Below are 17,741 nucleotides of genomic sequence, written 5' to 3' on the forward strand. Positions count from 1 at the left end.
AATGATACAAAATTGTTTAATTGAATTTTATCATATTTCAACATTCTCGACTGGATTAGCATTTAATATCTTTTTTGCTGAGGACTTCTTAATGTTTCATATATAATTACATTAGACATTGATTCATGCATCTAAGAATCAGCTGAGAATATGATCATAATTTTATTTTGCTTATACTTTTTCTTAAGATTACGACACATGTAACATGTTGATAGAATTAGAATAATTATTTTAATATTATTATTGTTATCAATTTTTTAACAAATATACAATTAATGTTTGTTGCATACAATTCGCTATTTACCTGCATGATGTTTATCAATATAGTAGTAAGTAGTAACAAAGAATAGTACGTAAAATCATGTTCCACTATGAATGACTTCTGAATAAACATTTGCTTGTGAACTTTTAACAGATGTCTTTCTTTATTGACAGAGAATAAGATGCCTACAACATGAAAATACTTCAAAACAGGAGATATAGCACGGTAATGACTTCATGCCCTCCGATGTTTGTTTTACAATTGTAATCTGAACTTTCCATTTTTTCCCTCTAAATATGAAAACAATTCCGAAGCTTTACAACTATTCATAGGCTTGAGACTCATTGACTAAAATCTATGATCTATGATTTATTACAAATGAAAGAATCACTATAAGTTGATTTCTACTAAACTCTTCCCATTTCTTTCCTCTTTGTTGATTTCTTATTTCCCTTTCTCCCTATCTACAACGATCTGGCATGGCATCCCCTCATTCATTCCCTCTAACCATACAATCAGAAGGGGCACCAATTTCCCAGCCTTTTATTAATCTACTTCTAGATTTCCAGAGAAATTCGTGTCTTTATGGGTTTCAATTTCAAACCCATGCTCTCTGGTGAATAAAGCTCAGGCGAAATGCATGATGGGCTCAAGGGACTTCTTGGGCTGACACTCAACTTGGATGGCTTGTACAAGCCATATCCCATGAGAAAGTACTCCATTGGTATTAACATGGCATGAGGCTGCTCCTCTGTTACCATTGATCCACATGCTTGAACCTATAGTTCCACCACGGCTATTAAATTCTAAGCTTATTTGCAATGTTACACAATGTTGTCACATATTAATAGGAATTGAACTTATTTTCAATACCTCAACTAAGGCACTGAATCGTCTGTCTAACTTTGAAGTCATGTGAACAGCCTCCGAGTGAAATGGTGACATATCCCCAACAAAAATAAGCGAACGGCAATGTAGTTTTCTCAACCCTTCACTTATGTCAGGTCTCCTGTTAGAAGCCAATACAAAGTTAAATGAAAATGAAATATATCATTAAGCAACAAGAACAACGCTGTCCCAGAACATACTGAACTAAAGTGTTGACATATCTATTTGTACATCAAAACAAGTCATCAGCCAAGAGTGCAATTATAACAATAACCACTTTCTAAGTGACGCTGCAACCTTAGCAATAATTAATAACTTCCTGATAATCACCACTTCTACATTACTCTTCCCTCAAAAAGAAATACGAGAATCACTATTTTGAAAGTGTAATCATACTCGTTAATAGCTTCCAGGAATCGCCACACATTCAAACTCTGCCTCTCATCCAACAACTGTAAGAAAATATTGAAACAGATTCAGACTAGTGTTCAGCTTCAAACCAGCTACCAGTTATAACCCAGTTTCCATGTGAAAATGAATAAATAAATAAATAATGACTAACCCTTCGACAAGATTTAACTATATCTGACTCCGGCAATTGAGTGCCACCTCGAATTTCCTATCAACACAAATAAAAGTCTATGTTTTAACCTAACACACTGGAAAAAAAAAAAAAAAACAAGGAATGCTTTTGGAAGCAAAAAACATACCTTGCTAAAGTACCGCTTCAGCAATATTTCCTTAACCACCCCACACATGCCATAAAAGTATAGTAAATTTGACATGACCTGCAAAATATTATAAAATCTTCAGAAAAGAACAAGATTGATTTTTAGAACAAAACAAAATCTTTCTTGCATAGGAACAGAACCTTGTTGTACAACCATTCAGTCCAAGACGGTTCTTTACATAGAGGAGAAACAAGTATCAAACCAAGAACACGTTGTCTATACTTCATCTGTTGTCAAGTGGTAGAAAGGCGTGTAAGTATCTTGAAGCCATATAAGGAGGAGGAGGCAAACACACGTGAAAACTTACAGCAAATAAGGTAAGAATGTAAGCCCCAGCAGTTACTCCCATACACATGACTGCACTAAGACTGCAAAACAAGAAGATAGAGGATAAATCAGCTTCTATGGTTAAGGTACCACTCACTTTCAAAGTTTCAATCTGTCCATTCTAGGAGGAACTTAGTGTCAAGACAACATTAGGTGAAAAATGCTCTAAAGCAATTTTCTTCATGTCACTAAATGGAAAGCAACTGCTGAGAGCTAAACACTCACCCAAAAAAGTTGAGAACCTCGGCTATTTGATCAGCTAAATCATCTACAGAAAGAATTGGGTGATCTTGATCGATTGCAGCAGCTCCCAACTGCAATAACTCTTGAAAAAAGCACAAGATGATAAGGAACCTGGTAAATTATAAACATACATGCAACACTATAGTACAGCTTCAAGATACAAAGCTACAGACCTCATGCCCAGGTGGACTAATATGATAAATGCAGAAATTGTGGAGCAGAAGGTAATATGCCTCGGGACAAAATAATAACCCCTGAAAGCAGGAGACATCTGATGAAACCACGTGCATGAAAACAAAAGGTTAGAATATCAGTGCATTGACAAAAAGAAAAAAAAAATGTTAAGAGATATCAATGTTTGGCAAAATTTATAAAACGACAATATTAGATTTGATGTTGTCTGAATTGTCAGCATAAAATCTTTTAGGAGCAAGCCTTAGCCTTGACTTGTCAGAAAAGAAATACATATTTGGGGGAGGGGGGGGAGTGCAAGTGTTCAATTTTTTTGATAAAAACTTATACATATTTCAATACCAGCAAGTACCAGATTTTAAAACTCTGGTTAAATTGAATCTACCAGGAAAGAATTTTTACCGTAATTGCAATAAATCTGTAAATGCTGTAATTTTAACACAAATTAAGTGCAATGCTCTCTGATGAAAAATTAGGGGGGGGGGGGGAGGATCATGGGATATATATAAAATGAAAAATCTGTTTAACTTACAATTTAAAGCCAAATCCGGATATGTGATTAGAGCTGGCTTATCCTGGTCTCCATATACAGCAACAGATACAGAACCATGACGTGTTCTGATGATATGTTCCTGCAGAAACATATCAGTAGCATAAAAATCAGGAACAGCACATGATGAAGTTAACAGAAACAGATAACAAATTGTTCATTATATACCATTGCCTTTATGTTTTTTATAATAACAAATGGGGAGGGAATCAGGAAAGTGAGCAAAAGATGTTTTATAGCAAGTTTGAGTTCGTAGTTTGAAATGTGTAGAATACCATGTTTGAACTTTGAAGCTTCCTTCTAAGGAAGCAAGTTCTTTTCCTTTAACAAAACAAGCCGTTAATCATGTATGAGCATTTATCATGTGCACCAAAGACGTGAACATGTTTGGGGCAACAAAATGAAATCACGAGACAAAGGTCACATGCAAAGAAACAACCCATAACAAGGCACAAAATCTTTCAAGGCGGCAACATCGTAGATTGCATGTGAAGATACACCTTTTTGAAGAAAATCATTATTTTACTCAGATCACAACATTATTAAGAAAAAAAAAAGTTTAACTTCATGCACTGTCATAACTCATAAACTGTCAACTAATTAAAGGATTACCTTAGGAAAGATTTGTAAATTAGTTGAAGTTTAATTCCAATATATTGTCGGTGTAATGTGAACCATTCAGAAATCATCATTAATATGATTTTTAAGATAATTATTATAAAAGTCATTGATTTTTAAGATAATTAATATAAAAGTACAATCGTGTAAGGTATGTGGTTTATGATTAGATCCATGCAGACACTATTTACTCTTTTTCAATAGAGAGGGAAAAAATGTAAATAGTTTATGCACCGACGGCATAAAGGAATTTTACACTAGACTACTAGTGAAAAGGATTTTTTAACGGTTATCCAATCCGATCAGAAACCGTCGGAACGTAAATTTGTTGACTTTCACGATTCCAATTCCAAAAAAATAAATAAACAAAGACAGAAAAGTCTAAAACCACAATCCAATTTATTTAACCCATCCAAGGCGTGATAACACAAACACAAACGTCTTCACCAATTATGAAAAAACCCTCAATTAACATCCAAAAGTGAACCAGTAACTAACCACATTTGCAGTAACCGTTTAACACCTACACCATCCAGAATCACAAGCTCAAATTATTATTCTTACATCAAGCTCAACTACCCGATATCAGAAACCAAAAACGACATTGAAAAAGCCGTTTCCGCTTGGGAGGGGAAGAAACAAAAGAGTCAAAACTCAAAACACAAAAACGCAGAAATCGGAAATTAAAAAAAAAAAAAAAAAAAAAAGGAAACGAATCGAAGGAAAACGGCAAATGAAAAGTGCTAAACGAGGTTGATTGAAAGCAGATTATAATCATTATTCTCGTTGCGGTTGCGTTGCGTGTAACATTAAATCGATAATAGAAAATAAAATGTAGAATAACAATAATGATAATGATTATATTTATATACCTGAGGTGAAGGAGAAAAGGAATCGATGTCGAGTGAGAGTGAATCGCTTGAGGTTGAATCGGCCATGGATAGAGAGAGGAATTGGGAATGCAGGTGGAGATGAAGATTGAAGATGTTTGTGTTAATGGCAACACTGCGATTTAGTGAGTGAGGGATGGTGCTAAGTAATAAAACTCGAGCGAGTCAAAACGAGTCACCGACGACTCCGTGTCGTGGCACTTGTTTGAGGCATCACGAGCGGTCCGCGTCAAACAAGACAATTCCAACCCGGCACTCTGGTTAAGTTAACCATACTTGGGTAAGCCGACAATTTTCCTTTTTCCCTTTTCTTGTTTGATTTTTTTTTTTTTAAGAATATATTTCATCCAATAAAATATATTCTAAGAGTTTGTTTAATAGTACATACAGATTTAATAAATTTGATATGATTTTTAAGATAAGTTTATAAAATTTAATTATCATAAAAATAATACATAGTGATGTTTTTATATTGTAAATACACCTATTTATTCTTTATTTTGTTGTTGACTAAAATTTATTACAAGTTATCAAATTTTGTGCGTTCGACATTTTTTTTTCCTGAGTCTCAACTCTCAATTAAGATTTTGTACTTTTTAAATAATCTTAACTAATAATAAAAAGTATATTAAGAAGTGTGTTGTGGCAAATTTTTTAAAAAAATAAGTTTTTTATACCAAAAAAAGTTATCACTTGTACAATTTTTTTTTATAAAAATGGTAATAGTACCGATTAAAAATAAAAATTAAATATTGTTTATTTATATATTGTTTATAAGAAGTGTTATTAACCACGTGGTATCTATTATAATCAACTCGTGATTATTTTAAAAATATTTGTTAGTTTATTAACTAACGCTCTTATAATACTAATTAATGAGATTGGTAGTAATAATATATCATTTCAAAAGGGGACAATGTAATCTTATACTGTACGGAGTATTTGCTTCTTTTTTATTTTATATGTTATTAATTTTTAAAGAAAATTTGAACAATATAAAGTGATTAAAATAAGTAAAACATTGTTTTGTTTTATCTTACAAGTAAGTAAAACAGAGTTTTATTATTATAGTGTTCTATCAGTATTAACAAATAAATATTTAGCACATTTAATATATTCAAATGTCCTTTTTTTGGTACAGAAAATAATTAAATGTCTATAACTACTTTCAAAATAAGTATTAAATTATTGTTTTTATACTTTCAATAACAAATATATTTATTTTTCATCAAAGAAGCTTAACTTTTATGGTGCTTTTAATTTTTATTCTTTAAAAAATTGACAGGAAAATATTAAATATTTAATAAAATGTATTAATTACTTATTAATTTATAATTGTTAAATTAGTTTCTTGGTCGTCTAATTTATTATTTAAGTTTAATTTGGTATTTTAATTTTTTGTTTCAATTTTTTTCTTTAATTTTTAAAATCGATTCAATTTGATAGTTTTCTTTTCAATTTGATTTTCTATTTTTTTTAAAATCAATTCATTTTTCCAAAATATGTATTTTGTGACCGTTTGTACTCACTTAATGACCATTTTAAAACTCAACAAAATATAATTTTTTACAATTTTATCTGAAAAACTAAATTGAATCAATTTAAAAAAATTAAAGATCCAACTTAAATTAAAAAAGAATTAGAAGAATAAAAAACTTATATAACCGTTTATAATCCTTAAAATACTTAATACTAAGATTTTTAAGTACTCCTAATTCCTAATACTTACTAGAGTGTATTGAGTGGTTAAGACATACTAACAAGACTTTAAAAATAATATTTATTTTTGTCCCCTCAAGTGAACTCAATTGGTTAAATTGTGAATAGAATTAATCTCTTTTTGTCAGCTTTAAAATACTCTTACAGTACACCAAAATAGAAGTTTGATCAATGCCCCTAACATCAATTTGGAAAACACATTTATTTTAATATATCATAAATCTCAAATACAGGGAAATAAGTTATTATTGATCTTAATTTTCTGGTCCCCGATATTTCTGAAATAAAAGGTATTTTTTTCTTTGAATATATTAATGACGGCATAAATTCGTCATTGCGTTGTGGGCAAAATTCCTAGATCTATTTTGTTCTTATATATATTATATTGAAAACTATAAATGAAAGGGAAAAAAATTATGTAAATCAATTGACCTGAGATTGTTTTGAATTAATTAAAAATTTATATTGAAGTCTTAAATATACAACTGTATTAAATACTTGACAATAAATTTTGTTGTTTATAAGGATTTTTTCCATATTCAAACTAGATTTCTTCTAATGAAAAATAATTATGATTTAGAAAAAAAAAAATCAAAGGTATAAAGTCAGCACTCAACAACCATGCAATGCAATGGTTTGAGACGTGTTTGCTTTTTGCAAATAAAAATGGGTTCCACTGCAGGATTCATTGCAGAAATATCACTTTCGATTGAGAAATTGCCATTTTACGTATCAGCTAAACAATAACTCGCCATTCATGCAAGAAAAAACACAAATGGAGTTAAATCATCAGCAAGTGATTTTGGAAAATGATACTGAACTACTGGTAGCTGTCATGTTCTTTTTTTCTTTCAACTTCAAGACACAGGGAATTTTTCCCATGTGAGAAGATATTTTGTAATATATTTTCAACTGAAAATTTTAACTTTGTTTTCTTTTGTCAACCGATCTCATTATGTAGGAATATAATACGATGCATCCTGACTAAAACGTATTAACTTCTCATTCTCAATAGTTTCCTTTTAATTAGTGCATCTTGATCAAATAAATTAAGATTCTCTGTATAGTGCAGTGATTATTAACGTCGTTTATTTGCAAGTACTTGTTAAAAAATTATAATAAAACAAAAATGATTCGACCACACTCTAATATATACAACTAAAAAAAGAGAAAAATATAAATATGATAAATGATTTGGTGTGAAAAAAAAGAGAGTAACTATTAGGTATATATATTGTGTAGGTGGCCATATATATCATTATCTATTATCAAGCTATCATGTATAAGCTTCCATTGGAAAATAACAAAATATGAATGTAATGAAGAAAAATAATCAATGCAGAAGTTTATTTTCCTTCTTTTGTTTGCATGAAGTTCAAATCATTGAAACACTAATATGGGATTTAATTTAATTGATTGATTAAGATGTATAAGTATTATAAATTTTTTGGTGTCGTATTTAATTCTTACGAATAAAAAAATCATTGAAATGAGTAATATCTCTCTTAAAAAAAATTAATACACATGACCAGAAAATTAAATCTTAATAACGTATTTAAATTTTAGAAATTGAATTATCTACTAATTATGCGAAACTTTTTTGATGATCAGTGTAGAAGTTATCCACAAATGATCTGAATGTATTGATAGTTCATCTTTATATATTTGAATTTTCTTAATTGAGATAATTCTTTAACAAACTCTTTTTTTTAAGTGACTTTTTATTTTAATTATTGAGTACTTTTTTTGTTTTTAAAAACAGTTGAGTTACTAGTTTCTATTTTAAACTGTATTTTATTTCAGGTATTAAAATTTTCCACAAATTTGAATTCTTTATACTTTTAAATTAATTTATTTCAAGTTTTTCTTGTTACGTTAAAATTTATTTTTTTATTTTCAAATCTAATTTCTTCGCTCTATTAAATTTCACTACACTATCTTTAAAGTGACTCATTTGATCCATTTTTTTTAGGATTTGATCCATTTTTCTCTAAAATATTATATTTGTCATGCTTAATTTTATTTAACTATCATTGTCAGCTTGAGGGTTAATTTTGTCAAATCAAAGGATAAAAATAAATTTTTAAATCCATAGAAATTAAAGACAAATATCTCATAGTTTACAATAACTCAAACCTCATATTTAATTAATTGAGTTAAACCTCATAAGTAAAGGATAAAAATAGGATAAAAATAGTTTTTCACACGTTAAGATAATTTGAACTATTCACCACCTTTAATGAACCCTGATTGTTCATATTTGAGTGTCTAACGTTATAAAAAAAAAAAACGTGTCTCCAACATAACTGGTAAAGTTCAAGCCATCATATATTGAAGATTTGAATGATTAGATGTTGTTGGTTAATTCAAAGTAAAATTATTAAAAGTCCTTTATTAGCATTTATCTTCTTCGACTGTTCATTATTCAATTTCACTTATATTGAATTTCATTTATAATTGGAGAGATGTATGATTGAAATAGATTTTTACAAACCTAATTTATCCTCTTGTATTCATCTTTCATATTTGTAAATGACTTGAATGATAAGTTAAATGTATATATTACGTTTTTAAGACTTTTTTACGTAAAAAAATACAAAAAAATAATTATTTATACAAATAATACAACCCAATAATTATTTACTAAATGATATGTTTTAATGTGCATGTTGAGAACTAGATTCCTCAAGAACCGATCTCTCAATGTCATAGTTCTATTCTTTTTTAACCCAGTTAAGGGGGACTTATTTCTCAACTGTGTTTTTGTTTTTTTCTTGTTTTTAAATTGTTTTTGTATTTTATTTTTTTGTGTTATTAATTTCTATATTTATGTTTGTTTTTTTAAAACAAATATTTTTCATTTGTTAATTTTTTTCATATTTTATGTTTTATCATTTTTGATGAGTTGAAATCCTTTATATTTTTATTTTATTTGATTATTAAAATACATAATTAATCAACAACTTAATTAGAATTAAAAAAAAACATATTTAACCAACAAAGTAGATTTGAACTAAAATATTTAAATTACAAACAATAGAATAAAATATTTAAATTTTAAATAATACAACAAAAAATTTAAAATACAAAAAAATATGACATAAAAAAGTTGATGAATATGTGTAATTATTACGCAAACTAATCATCACTTTCTTTAAAATTATCTATTTTAATCATATTAATCCCTTAGTTATTAATCTAAGTTTTCTTTATTTTTTTCCCCTCTTCTTCAATCATGCAAACTATCTACATAAAGGTGGTTTCAAATTATGTCACTTATTATAAATGTTTTGTTTAAGGGATAATTGTTTCGTTTCCAAAATAACATCAAAGATTCTACATGCATGGTGTGTCATAAGAAGAAATTGACAACATGATGGAAAGATTTATAAATAAAATAAATTTAATATAAAATCAACAACATGTGCAAATTAAAATTTCATTTTTATATAATAAAATTTATATATAAATTAATAAGAAACAAATTTAGAACAATTAAAAACATTTCTAAAATGTTTAAAAAAATAAAAAATCTCGGTTAAGAAATCGTTTTTTTTTCTCGCGTTAGTTAAAAGATCAGTTTATGGAGAACTAATTTCTCACCCAGCACAATTAAGTGTATCATTTATGTGCATAATATTTTGGTATTATTTGCATAAATAATTAATTAATTTGTATTTTAAAGTAAAAAAAGTCTTTTTTAAACCCACGGTTGTTGTGAGGCGAGAAGTGGTTGCAAACAATATTTCATATAAAGCAAAATGAGATCCTCTCCCTCCCTATTTTACATGCAAACTAGTGTTAGAAATTGATTCCTTCCTATTTATCTCCATTGCATACTAAACCTACCACTCTGAAGGCACTCGGGTTGTGTAATGTGTTTGAATTAGGAATAATTTTAAATCTTCCTACATCATCACCCTACAAATCCTTTTACTATCCTTTTAATGGTAAGTAATGAATGTATTTTATATTTTCAAGACATTAAATACATCTACTTTTTTTATTCAATACTTACTATTAAAGGTAGTAGGAAATTTAGTAGAAAAATATAGCATTACTCAGTGAAAAAACCATGAAATAAATACACTCTCAAATCTCAATTGTTAAATCAATAAACAAGTATGACAAAAATTATCTAAAGATAAAATTGATTCATCTTTCATGTTCAAATGGATAAAAAAATGCAAAGGAAAATTAGAAAGTCCCAACTTAGTCAATCATAATCAAGTTCCTGTGAATTGTGAAAGCCTCGAAAATAATTTTTATCCTGTACATATTTTATAAAATTCTGATACATCTTATTTATAACAATAATAAAGGCTATAGAAAAATGGCCATTAACACTTTCTATTGCTAACTAAAATTTACTAAAAATTATAAATTGTATTTATTTCACTTTTTATTTAATGAATTTCTTCTAATTTTGTAATTCCCAGTAATTTTTAACTTATATAAAGTATGTATTAGAAAGAATATGGCAAAAAGTACCCCACGTTTTTTAGACCTTTTTACGCTTTAAACTATTATTGCAAATACCCAACATACTATTCTATTTTAACCTCCCCACCTCAGGTACATTACTAAAAAAAATCACACTTACATATGCAACAAATGTAATTCCAAAACATAAAATACAAATATACAAACACGACATTACCTTTCCACTGGTAATAATATTATGAATATAAATAATATTAAAAAAAATTGTATTATTGGATATTCAATTTTTTTCATTAGAATTTAAAAGAATAAGGTTAAAAGATAATGAAATTTATATATATAAAAATTAACATAGTAATTATTTGTAATTAGATTTGATCAGCCTTAAACCTATTTAATTAGATATTCCAACTAAAATGTAATTGGAAAACTCGGGTTGAACGAATTTCCAATATATACTTTAGCCGAAGAAGGTCTATATTGAAGAAGTTTTGGGGCCCAATCCAAAAGTGACCAATAAATTTGGTCACAAAAAATTATTAGCCCAGCGTCCTTACACAGTTTCATCTACCATATATATCATATTGCTCCATTACTTTCGGAGCTTAATTACACCAAAATATCCAATCCACTGTGCTCCCACCATCCAAAGCATCACTGTTGCCTGAATATAAACGAGTTTTCTCTGACTGAATTCTCATGAAATTGGCATCTCATATACTTCAGCTGTGTTATAGTATCATCCTCAATCCCTTCTTTGCGTTTTCTTGTTCCTTCAATAACTCTGTTCAGACTATCAGCGGCAGGCAAACTTACAGTGTCCACAGTATCAAGCATCTCTACGTCACCATCAAGTTTATCTGCCCCGGCTTCTCCATTCATAGAATTCAAATAGAGATTCTTATTCAGATTGTTGAAGAAATGTTTGATCACTGGAAGCAAGCACTCGGTTCTTGAAGTGAAAAAGTTAGCTTTGAGCATGATGTTTATCTGCTTGGCAGTTTCTCCAGCAAATACTGCAATTCCTTGTTCCTCAGCAACTAGAAGCCACTCTGAAAATGAAAATCACTAACTATTAGATGCAAGAGGAAACCAAAAAGAAGAAATCTCTCAAACAAAACAAAAGGGAATACATAAATGGGTAGCTAGTTTCAGTTAAAAATATTCCAAATTCAATCACCAATGACACTGATAAAATTTGAGATTGAGAAGAGGAACTCACTTATAAGAGCTATGGGAGTGGAAACATTTGGTCTGCTGATCTTTCTGCCTATGCAATTTTGATTAGTAACCCAGTTGATCAATTGAATGGGTATGCAGGATCTACAGAAGGCATTTATGTAAGACATAGCTTTCCCGTGATCACCTTTTTCCCTGTGACCAACCAGATTATGAGACTTGTCAGGTGAAACATTCTAGAAAGTAGAAACCCCTTCATCTATCACAGCTACACAATAGACAGTCTTTTTCTCATACCTAGCAGACTGTACAGCTAACTCAGCAACAAACAACCAAGTTATAGCAAAATCTTTCAAGCTGTTGGCATATAGTGAAAATTCTGCTTGAGGATTAATGAATGAATAGTCTATCATCATCACAGAATTGTACAGGACTTCTTTTAAAAGAACTTCATTTTCAGAACCCTGTAGTAAAACAAGCAGTCAGTTGTTGAATGTAACAGTAAAAATTAGAAACAAGCAATACATCATTCACTTGATGAAGGGGGGAAAGGAAATAAAGTCATTTCCATAGAACTAAAATCTGAAATTACCAACAGAAGAAGGGTGCCCAGTATTGGATTCAATGACCGTGAAGATTATGGCAATGAATAACTAATGTAGCTAACCAAGCAGTAACCCTTTTCAAAGACAATACTATACTGAAAATCACAACTAATGAACCATTCATGAATAATGGGTTAAGTAAATCATTTTATTGGAAAGTTTATAGGTTTTAAAATTCCAAAATATAAATCATAATTTTCCAACAATAATCAATACTTCAACTCCTGGTCTTAAATCAATTATCATATAAAGAAAGCTTGAGCATTAAAAAATGTGTTTTGCATACCAATAAAAAGTACCCTTTGGATCTTATTGCATGCTAACCTGAGTAACCTCTATAGATGGCAGTGACGTCTAGACATGAATAGCCTCCATTAAACATATGCCATGCGGGCTATGTGGGCTTGTAGTTATTTGAAATTAATCTTTTTAGTTTTGACTTTTGAGATCCAACAAAGTTTTCTGGAGAAAAAGGTGCTTTGACTAAAGCCCTTAATTCCAAATTATGATTAAGGAAAATTAAAGCAAAAGAGACATGGTACTGACCAGTAGAGAGGTCACTGGCAAAACTGGTTCCAACATCATCCTGAAAAGGGTATCTGAATGTAGACCAATCAGCATTCAGGAAGAACAAACATGAAAACTGTAATGAGGTCACCCCAGAAAGCACAAGGATTGGACCAATGTCAAGCTGAGAAATAAACAAATAAGGGTAAAAGAGGGATCGAACTAAGAAAATTAACAAACACTGGTATCTAGTCATCATGATTAACAATTTAGCATGATTACAGGAGAAAACTCTGAACGAACCGTCCATACAACATCAAAACCAACCAGAGTATAAGGACGCCAATATAAATAAAGTAATAACATAACTGTGTGTGTCATTCCTATTAACACATATCTCCTCTGATTGTTTTCTTTTAGGATCAAACTCCTCTTATTGTTAATGTTATATGAATTGAGAATATTAGTGCAATGCCAAAAAGGTAGAGATATAAGTTGCAATTTCGTTAACTTAGTTAAAGTGCCATATAATAAAATTAAATACTTTCGCATATGCAAGGGTAAGGCTGCGTACAACATCCCTCCCCCATACCTTCGCATAGCGAAGAGCCTCTGGGCAATGGGATACCATAATAAAATTAAATACTTTCATTTTTCATACATAAAGATGTTCAAGAGTATGGATGCACAACGAATGAAACCCTGCTACATTTTTATTTTAAGGCTTAAATTTACTCAGTCCCAATAATACAGCTTCATTTAGTGAGAAATATTAACTTAACGCCAAAAATGAAAGGTGTAAGTAACTTCATTAACTCAGGCAGAGTTCAAAGTAATTTGTCTTATAATAATAAATATTTCACTTTCATACTAGAAAAAGTTCAAGTGTCTGGTTGCACAACAAAGGAAACTCAACTTATATAGATTTTTATTTTAAGGCTTAAATATTAATTCCAATAAAAATGGTTTCTATTAGATCAAAGCTTGAAGCTCTTAATCTTAGTTTTGATTTGATAATTTTGCAATGCCTAACATGTTTAATGAATGAGACATTTGTATTGAATGTTTTAGACTAGGCATGTGTGTGATATAGTCCAAGTCTTTTTCATGCTTACTGTTGATCAAATATGAAATGAATGAAGTATTCTTATTTTCTAAGTTTCTTAAGAACTTACTTCTACTTGAAATTTGGCTAGAAGCATCAAATTAATCAATTGTCTAACTTGGTAATTGAATGCCCAAGTCAATTTCAAAAGAAGGAAGGATTTGTGGCAGGATAATCGATTGCCTCATTTGATAATCAATTACCCAACACCTAGAAACAAAGAGAAACTCTCTATGTGATTCTATAATCGATTACCACACATGATAATCGCTTACCCAGACAACACAGAATAAACAGAGATACTCAGAGTGAAATGAATTAATCGATTATCCTATTTGATAATCAATTAACCAGTTTCTAGAAATGCAAATCATAGGGGATTTTGACAAATTAATCAATTACCTGATTTTATAATCGTTTAGATCTGTTCTAACTGTCAAAATTTATAAATACCTCTGTGTTTTTTTTTTATGAGAGACTTTTGATACATTTAGTCTTGGAGAAAAATATTTCAAGAGAGTCTTCTAAAAAAATTGCACTGCATTTAGTCTGAAGATTGAAATTGATTAAAGAACCATTTATTCTACCATCATAAACTGATAATCTTGTGAAGAAAAATTGAAGATTGAAGATCCACACATTTCAAGTGTATTCAATCCTTTATTGAACTGAACCAGTATAAACTATTGTGTGATTCTCTTAGTCTTGAACTCATCTTGGTATTGAAATTGATCTCAAAGGGTCATAAAAACTTTGTTTTTACATTAATTATAAAATCTGAAAGTTTTCTTGATTGTATTGTTGATGTGATCTTTTGAGAGAACTTTAATTAATTCAAAAGGGTTGTTTTTAATCTGTATTAAAAATAAATTAGTAAAGATTTTAAAAGAATCTATTCAACCCCCTTCTAGATACCCTGCTTGATCCAACAGTTTCATTTGGTTTTAGTCTTTTTAAAAAATGAATTAATTTTGCTGTTCCTAAATTGTAAATTTTTTAATCTGTCACCACATAATATTGACATGTTATATACCAATAAGTCGTTGGTAAGAGTGATACTACATCTGATCCCCTTAAGCAAGATTTCAAGTTCAAGTCTTGTAGATACTTCACATAAGATGACTAAAAGTACATGCCACATAAGATGACTGAGCAGTTATAAGGATTAATAATAAAAATTTCAAATTTGCAAAGACAAAAAAAAAATAGCTTGTTAATTAAATGACTACAATAAAATACATCCATATTTATATAAATTTAAAACATATTTTATCCTTATTTTAAAAAGTCATGATAAGGAGGGCCTCAAAAAACACAAAGAAATCAAATAATAAAAAATATAACATGAATTTAAAAAGTTTTATTTTTCATTAACACTTTCCATTGATGAACTCCCAACAAGTGTCACAACTCACAAGATATATACTCCTTCAAATAATTAAAAAAAAAAACTCCACATTATGTCTAAGTTCCTTAAACAGTGAAACTCAAAAATACATGTTAAAAAAATGAATAACATACTAAATCAATTCCACATTATAAAAATATCATTTTCATCTTTTTTGAGAATCATTTTCATCTTTAAGACAACCAAACGTTGGGTAATTAATTTCTTATGTCTTTTCAAAAACGACTCTCTTTTTACAACTTTAGGTAATTAATGGTATTTTCTACTTCTAAAATCTAATTTAAAGCAAAAATTGATCATTTGAGAAATTGACTCTAATTTGACAAACTGTAAAATAAGAATTTAATTAAATATACTTAAAATTACAATATAAACATTTCTTACACTATCATTTAATCATATAATATTATCTAGTATTTTGTAAGATGAATCTGTTAATTTTTATAATAACTATTTTAAAAATTATATCCAATATGTTTTTTTTTATTGATTCCCAGTGTAAAAGTATTTCTATATAGTGGATGAAAACTAAACTCTTAAAAAAAAATTACACTATCATCCAGTCAAATCACAAGTGGCGTGTCGCATATAGGAAGTTCATACATGTACAATAATTTGTAACAGTGTGAAAAACTCTTATACTAAAAATGCTTTAGAAATTAAGCTGTAATTATTTTAAATTTTAATTTATTTAATTCAATGCAAAAAAAAAATAATCGAATTAATTAATTTCGAAAGCAAGGTCTTACCCAAGAAGCGAAAGCTCCGAAACCCTGTGATGGTCTGAACCGCGGAAGCCATGACCCTCTTCTCCTGCTCCGCTCTGCCAATCCCTTTCTCGAACGCCAAACAGAGCTTCAGCAAAAGCGCTTCCCACATAACAACCCCAGCCAACACCCCAACCTCGCAGCCCCTCTCAATCATCCCTTTCCTAAATTCTTCACTCACAAAGGGGAAAAACCCTAAACCTAAAACCCCACCCTCGTTATAATCCTCATCATCATCCACCGTCCACACCTTAACTAAATCCCCGAACTCCAACACCGCCACGTCATCTTCGCGGCAAATCTCGTTGCCGCAACAGATGCTGCAGTAACTCACAACCCCTTCCACCAACCCCTCCACCTCGCTCTTCAACAACAATTCCTCTCCCCGAAGAAGTACTGAGCGGTGTAATACAAAGAGTAACGGTGCGAGTGCAGCGATTCGTTTGGTGGAGCCGCGCGCACCGGAACAGGAAGCGAGTAAGTGGAAGAGGTCTCTGGCTCTTCTAGAAGGTTCGCGCGTGGCGCGAAATTCGAGGGCTGCGTAGAACCAGAGGAGTGGGAGGGGGGGTTCGGGGGTGGAGTGGAGCATGCGGGAGAAGATGGAGGTGAAGTCGGCGAAGTCGGTGGCGCCGCGGCGATGTTCGGCGAAGAAGCGGTTGATGGATTCCTTCAGCATGTGCTCGTAAGGGGGAGCGTCGTGGTGGTTGAGGTTCATTTTGGGAGAATCGATCGGTGAACGGTGACGGAATTTGAAAGGGAAAAGAGAGAAACCCTAGGTTTTGTTGTGGATGGTGCAGGGAAAACGGGAGGGAATATTATGCACTTTGATAACGGGCGACTTTTTTGAATTGGCTTTTCTTTTCTCCAAATTAAGTATATTTGATTTTTCTTCCATTTATAATCAACATAATAAATGGATACTTGACTTTTGTCTACACAATTGCTAATTTGCTTATGAGTTTAAAAGTCAATATGTATTTTCAAAAGTTAACCAATCAAAAATTATAGTGGTGATATGATATTTTACTTTAGCTAAATTAGCAAGTTCTTTTTTTTTATTTGACTCCTTTCATCTATTATTAAGAAATTTAATTTGATCTCTTCATTTTTAATAGCTGATACGATCTTATTTTTTTACATCAAATTGATAGTAACACACTGTTAGTAAAGTTTGACATGTGTCATATTAACATTAATTTCTGATTAGTTGATAAAAAAATTGTTTATGCAAAAAACATTAAATTTTAAAATATACATTAGCAATTAACAACTTAACAAATGACTTACATTTACATTATTTTTTAAGT

General features: G+C 30.1%; 2 protein-coding genes across 2 annotated transcripts; both read right to left on the reverse strand.

The window, feature by feature from the left end:
• Nucleotides 1-401: 401 nt before the first annotated feature.
• On the reverse strand, nucleotides 402-4,903 carry LOC100781823 (protein NDL2). The gene is made up of 11 exons (XM_003550230.5): nucleotides 4,684-4,903; nucleotides 3,176-3,275; nucleotides 2,625-2,722; nucleotides 2,434-2,522; nucleotides 2,189-2,249; nucleotides 2,022-2,108; nucleotides 1,861-1,938; nucleotides 1,713-1,769; nucleotides 1,547-1,602; nucleotides 1,136-1,271; nucleotides 402-1,041 (listed from the first exon to the last, which is right to left on the reverse strand). The coding sequence occupies exons 1-11, from the start codon at nucleotides 4,747-4,749 to the stop codon at nucleotides 820-822; spliced, it is 1,050 nt and encodes a 349-aa protein (XP_003550278.1). The 5' UTR covers nucleotides 4,750-4,903; the 3' UTR covers nucleotides 402-819.
• A 6,419-nt stretch (nucleotides 4,904-11,322) lies between these two features.
• LOC100814255 (uncharacterized) lies at nucleotides 11,323-17,466 on the reverse strand. Its single transcript, XM_006601181.4, has 5 exons — nucleotides 16,417-17,466; nucleotides 13,194-13,246; nucleotides 12,340-12,506; nucleotides 12,086-12,237; nucleotides 11,323-11,915 (listed from the first exon to the last, which is right to left on the reverse strand). Exons 1-5 carry the CDS (start codon nucleotides 17,147-17,149, stop codon nucleotides 11,518-11,520), a joined length of 1,503 nt encoding a protein of 500 aa, XP_006601244.1. The 5' UTR covers nucleotides 17,150-17,466; the 3' UTR covers nucleotides 11,323-11,517.
• Nucleotides 17,467-17,741: the final 275 nt, after the last annotated feature.

The sequence above is a fragment of the Glycine max genome, chromosome 17, assembly GCF_000004515.6.
Source record: "Glycine max cultivar Williams 82 chromosome 17, Glycine_max_v4.0, whole genome shotgun sequence".
In the NCBI taxonomy this organism is placed as follows: Eukaryota; Viridiplantae; Streptophyta; class Magnoliopsida; order Fabales; family Fabaceae; genus Glycine; species Glycine max.

Coding starts and splice junctions, on each gene's coding strand:
- LOC100781823 (XM_003550230.5), bottom strand. CDS start 4,749: ATGGCCGATTCAACCTCAAGCGATTCACTCTCACTCGACATCGATTCC. Junction 2,250..2,433: donor GAGGTTCTCAACTTTTTTGG/GTGAGTGTTTAG, acceptor CTTGTTTTGCAG/TCTTAGTGCAGTCATGTGTA. Junction 2,109..2,188: donor ACATTCTTACCTTATTTGCT/GTAAGTTTTCAC, acceptor ACTTGACAACAG/ATGAAGTATAGACAACGTGT.
- LOC100814255 (XM_006601181.4), bottom strand. CDS start 17,149: ATGAACCTCAACCACCACGACGCTCCCCCTTACGAGCACATGCTGAAG. Junction 13,247..16,416: donor TCGGAGCTTTCGCTTCTTGG/GTAAGACCTTGC, acceptor GTCTACATTCAG/ATACCCTTTTCAGGATGATG. Junction 11,916..12,085: donor CACTCCCATAGCTCTTATAA/GTGAGTTCCTCT, acceptor TTTCATTTTCAG/AGTGGCTTCTAGTTGCTGAG.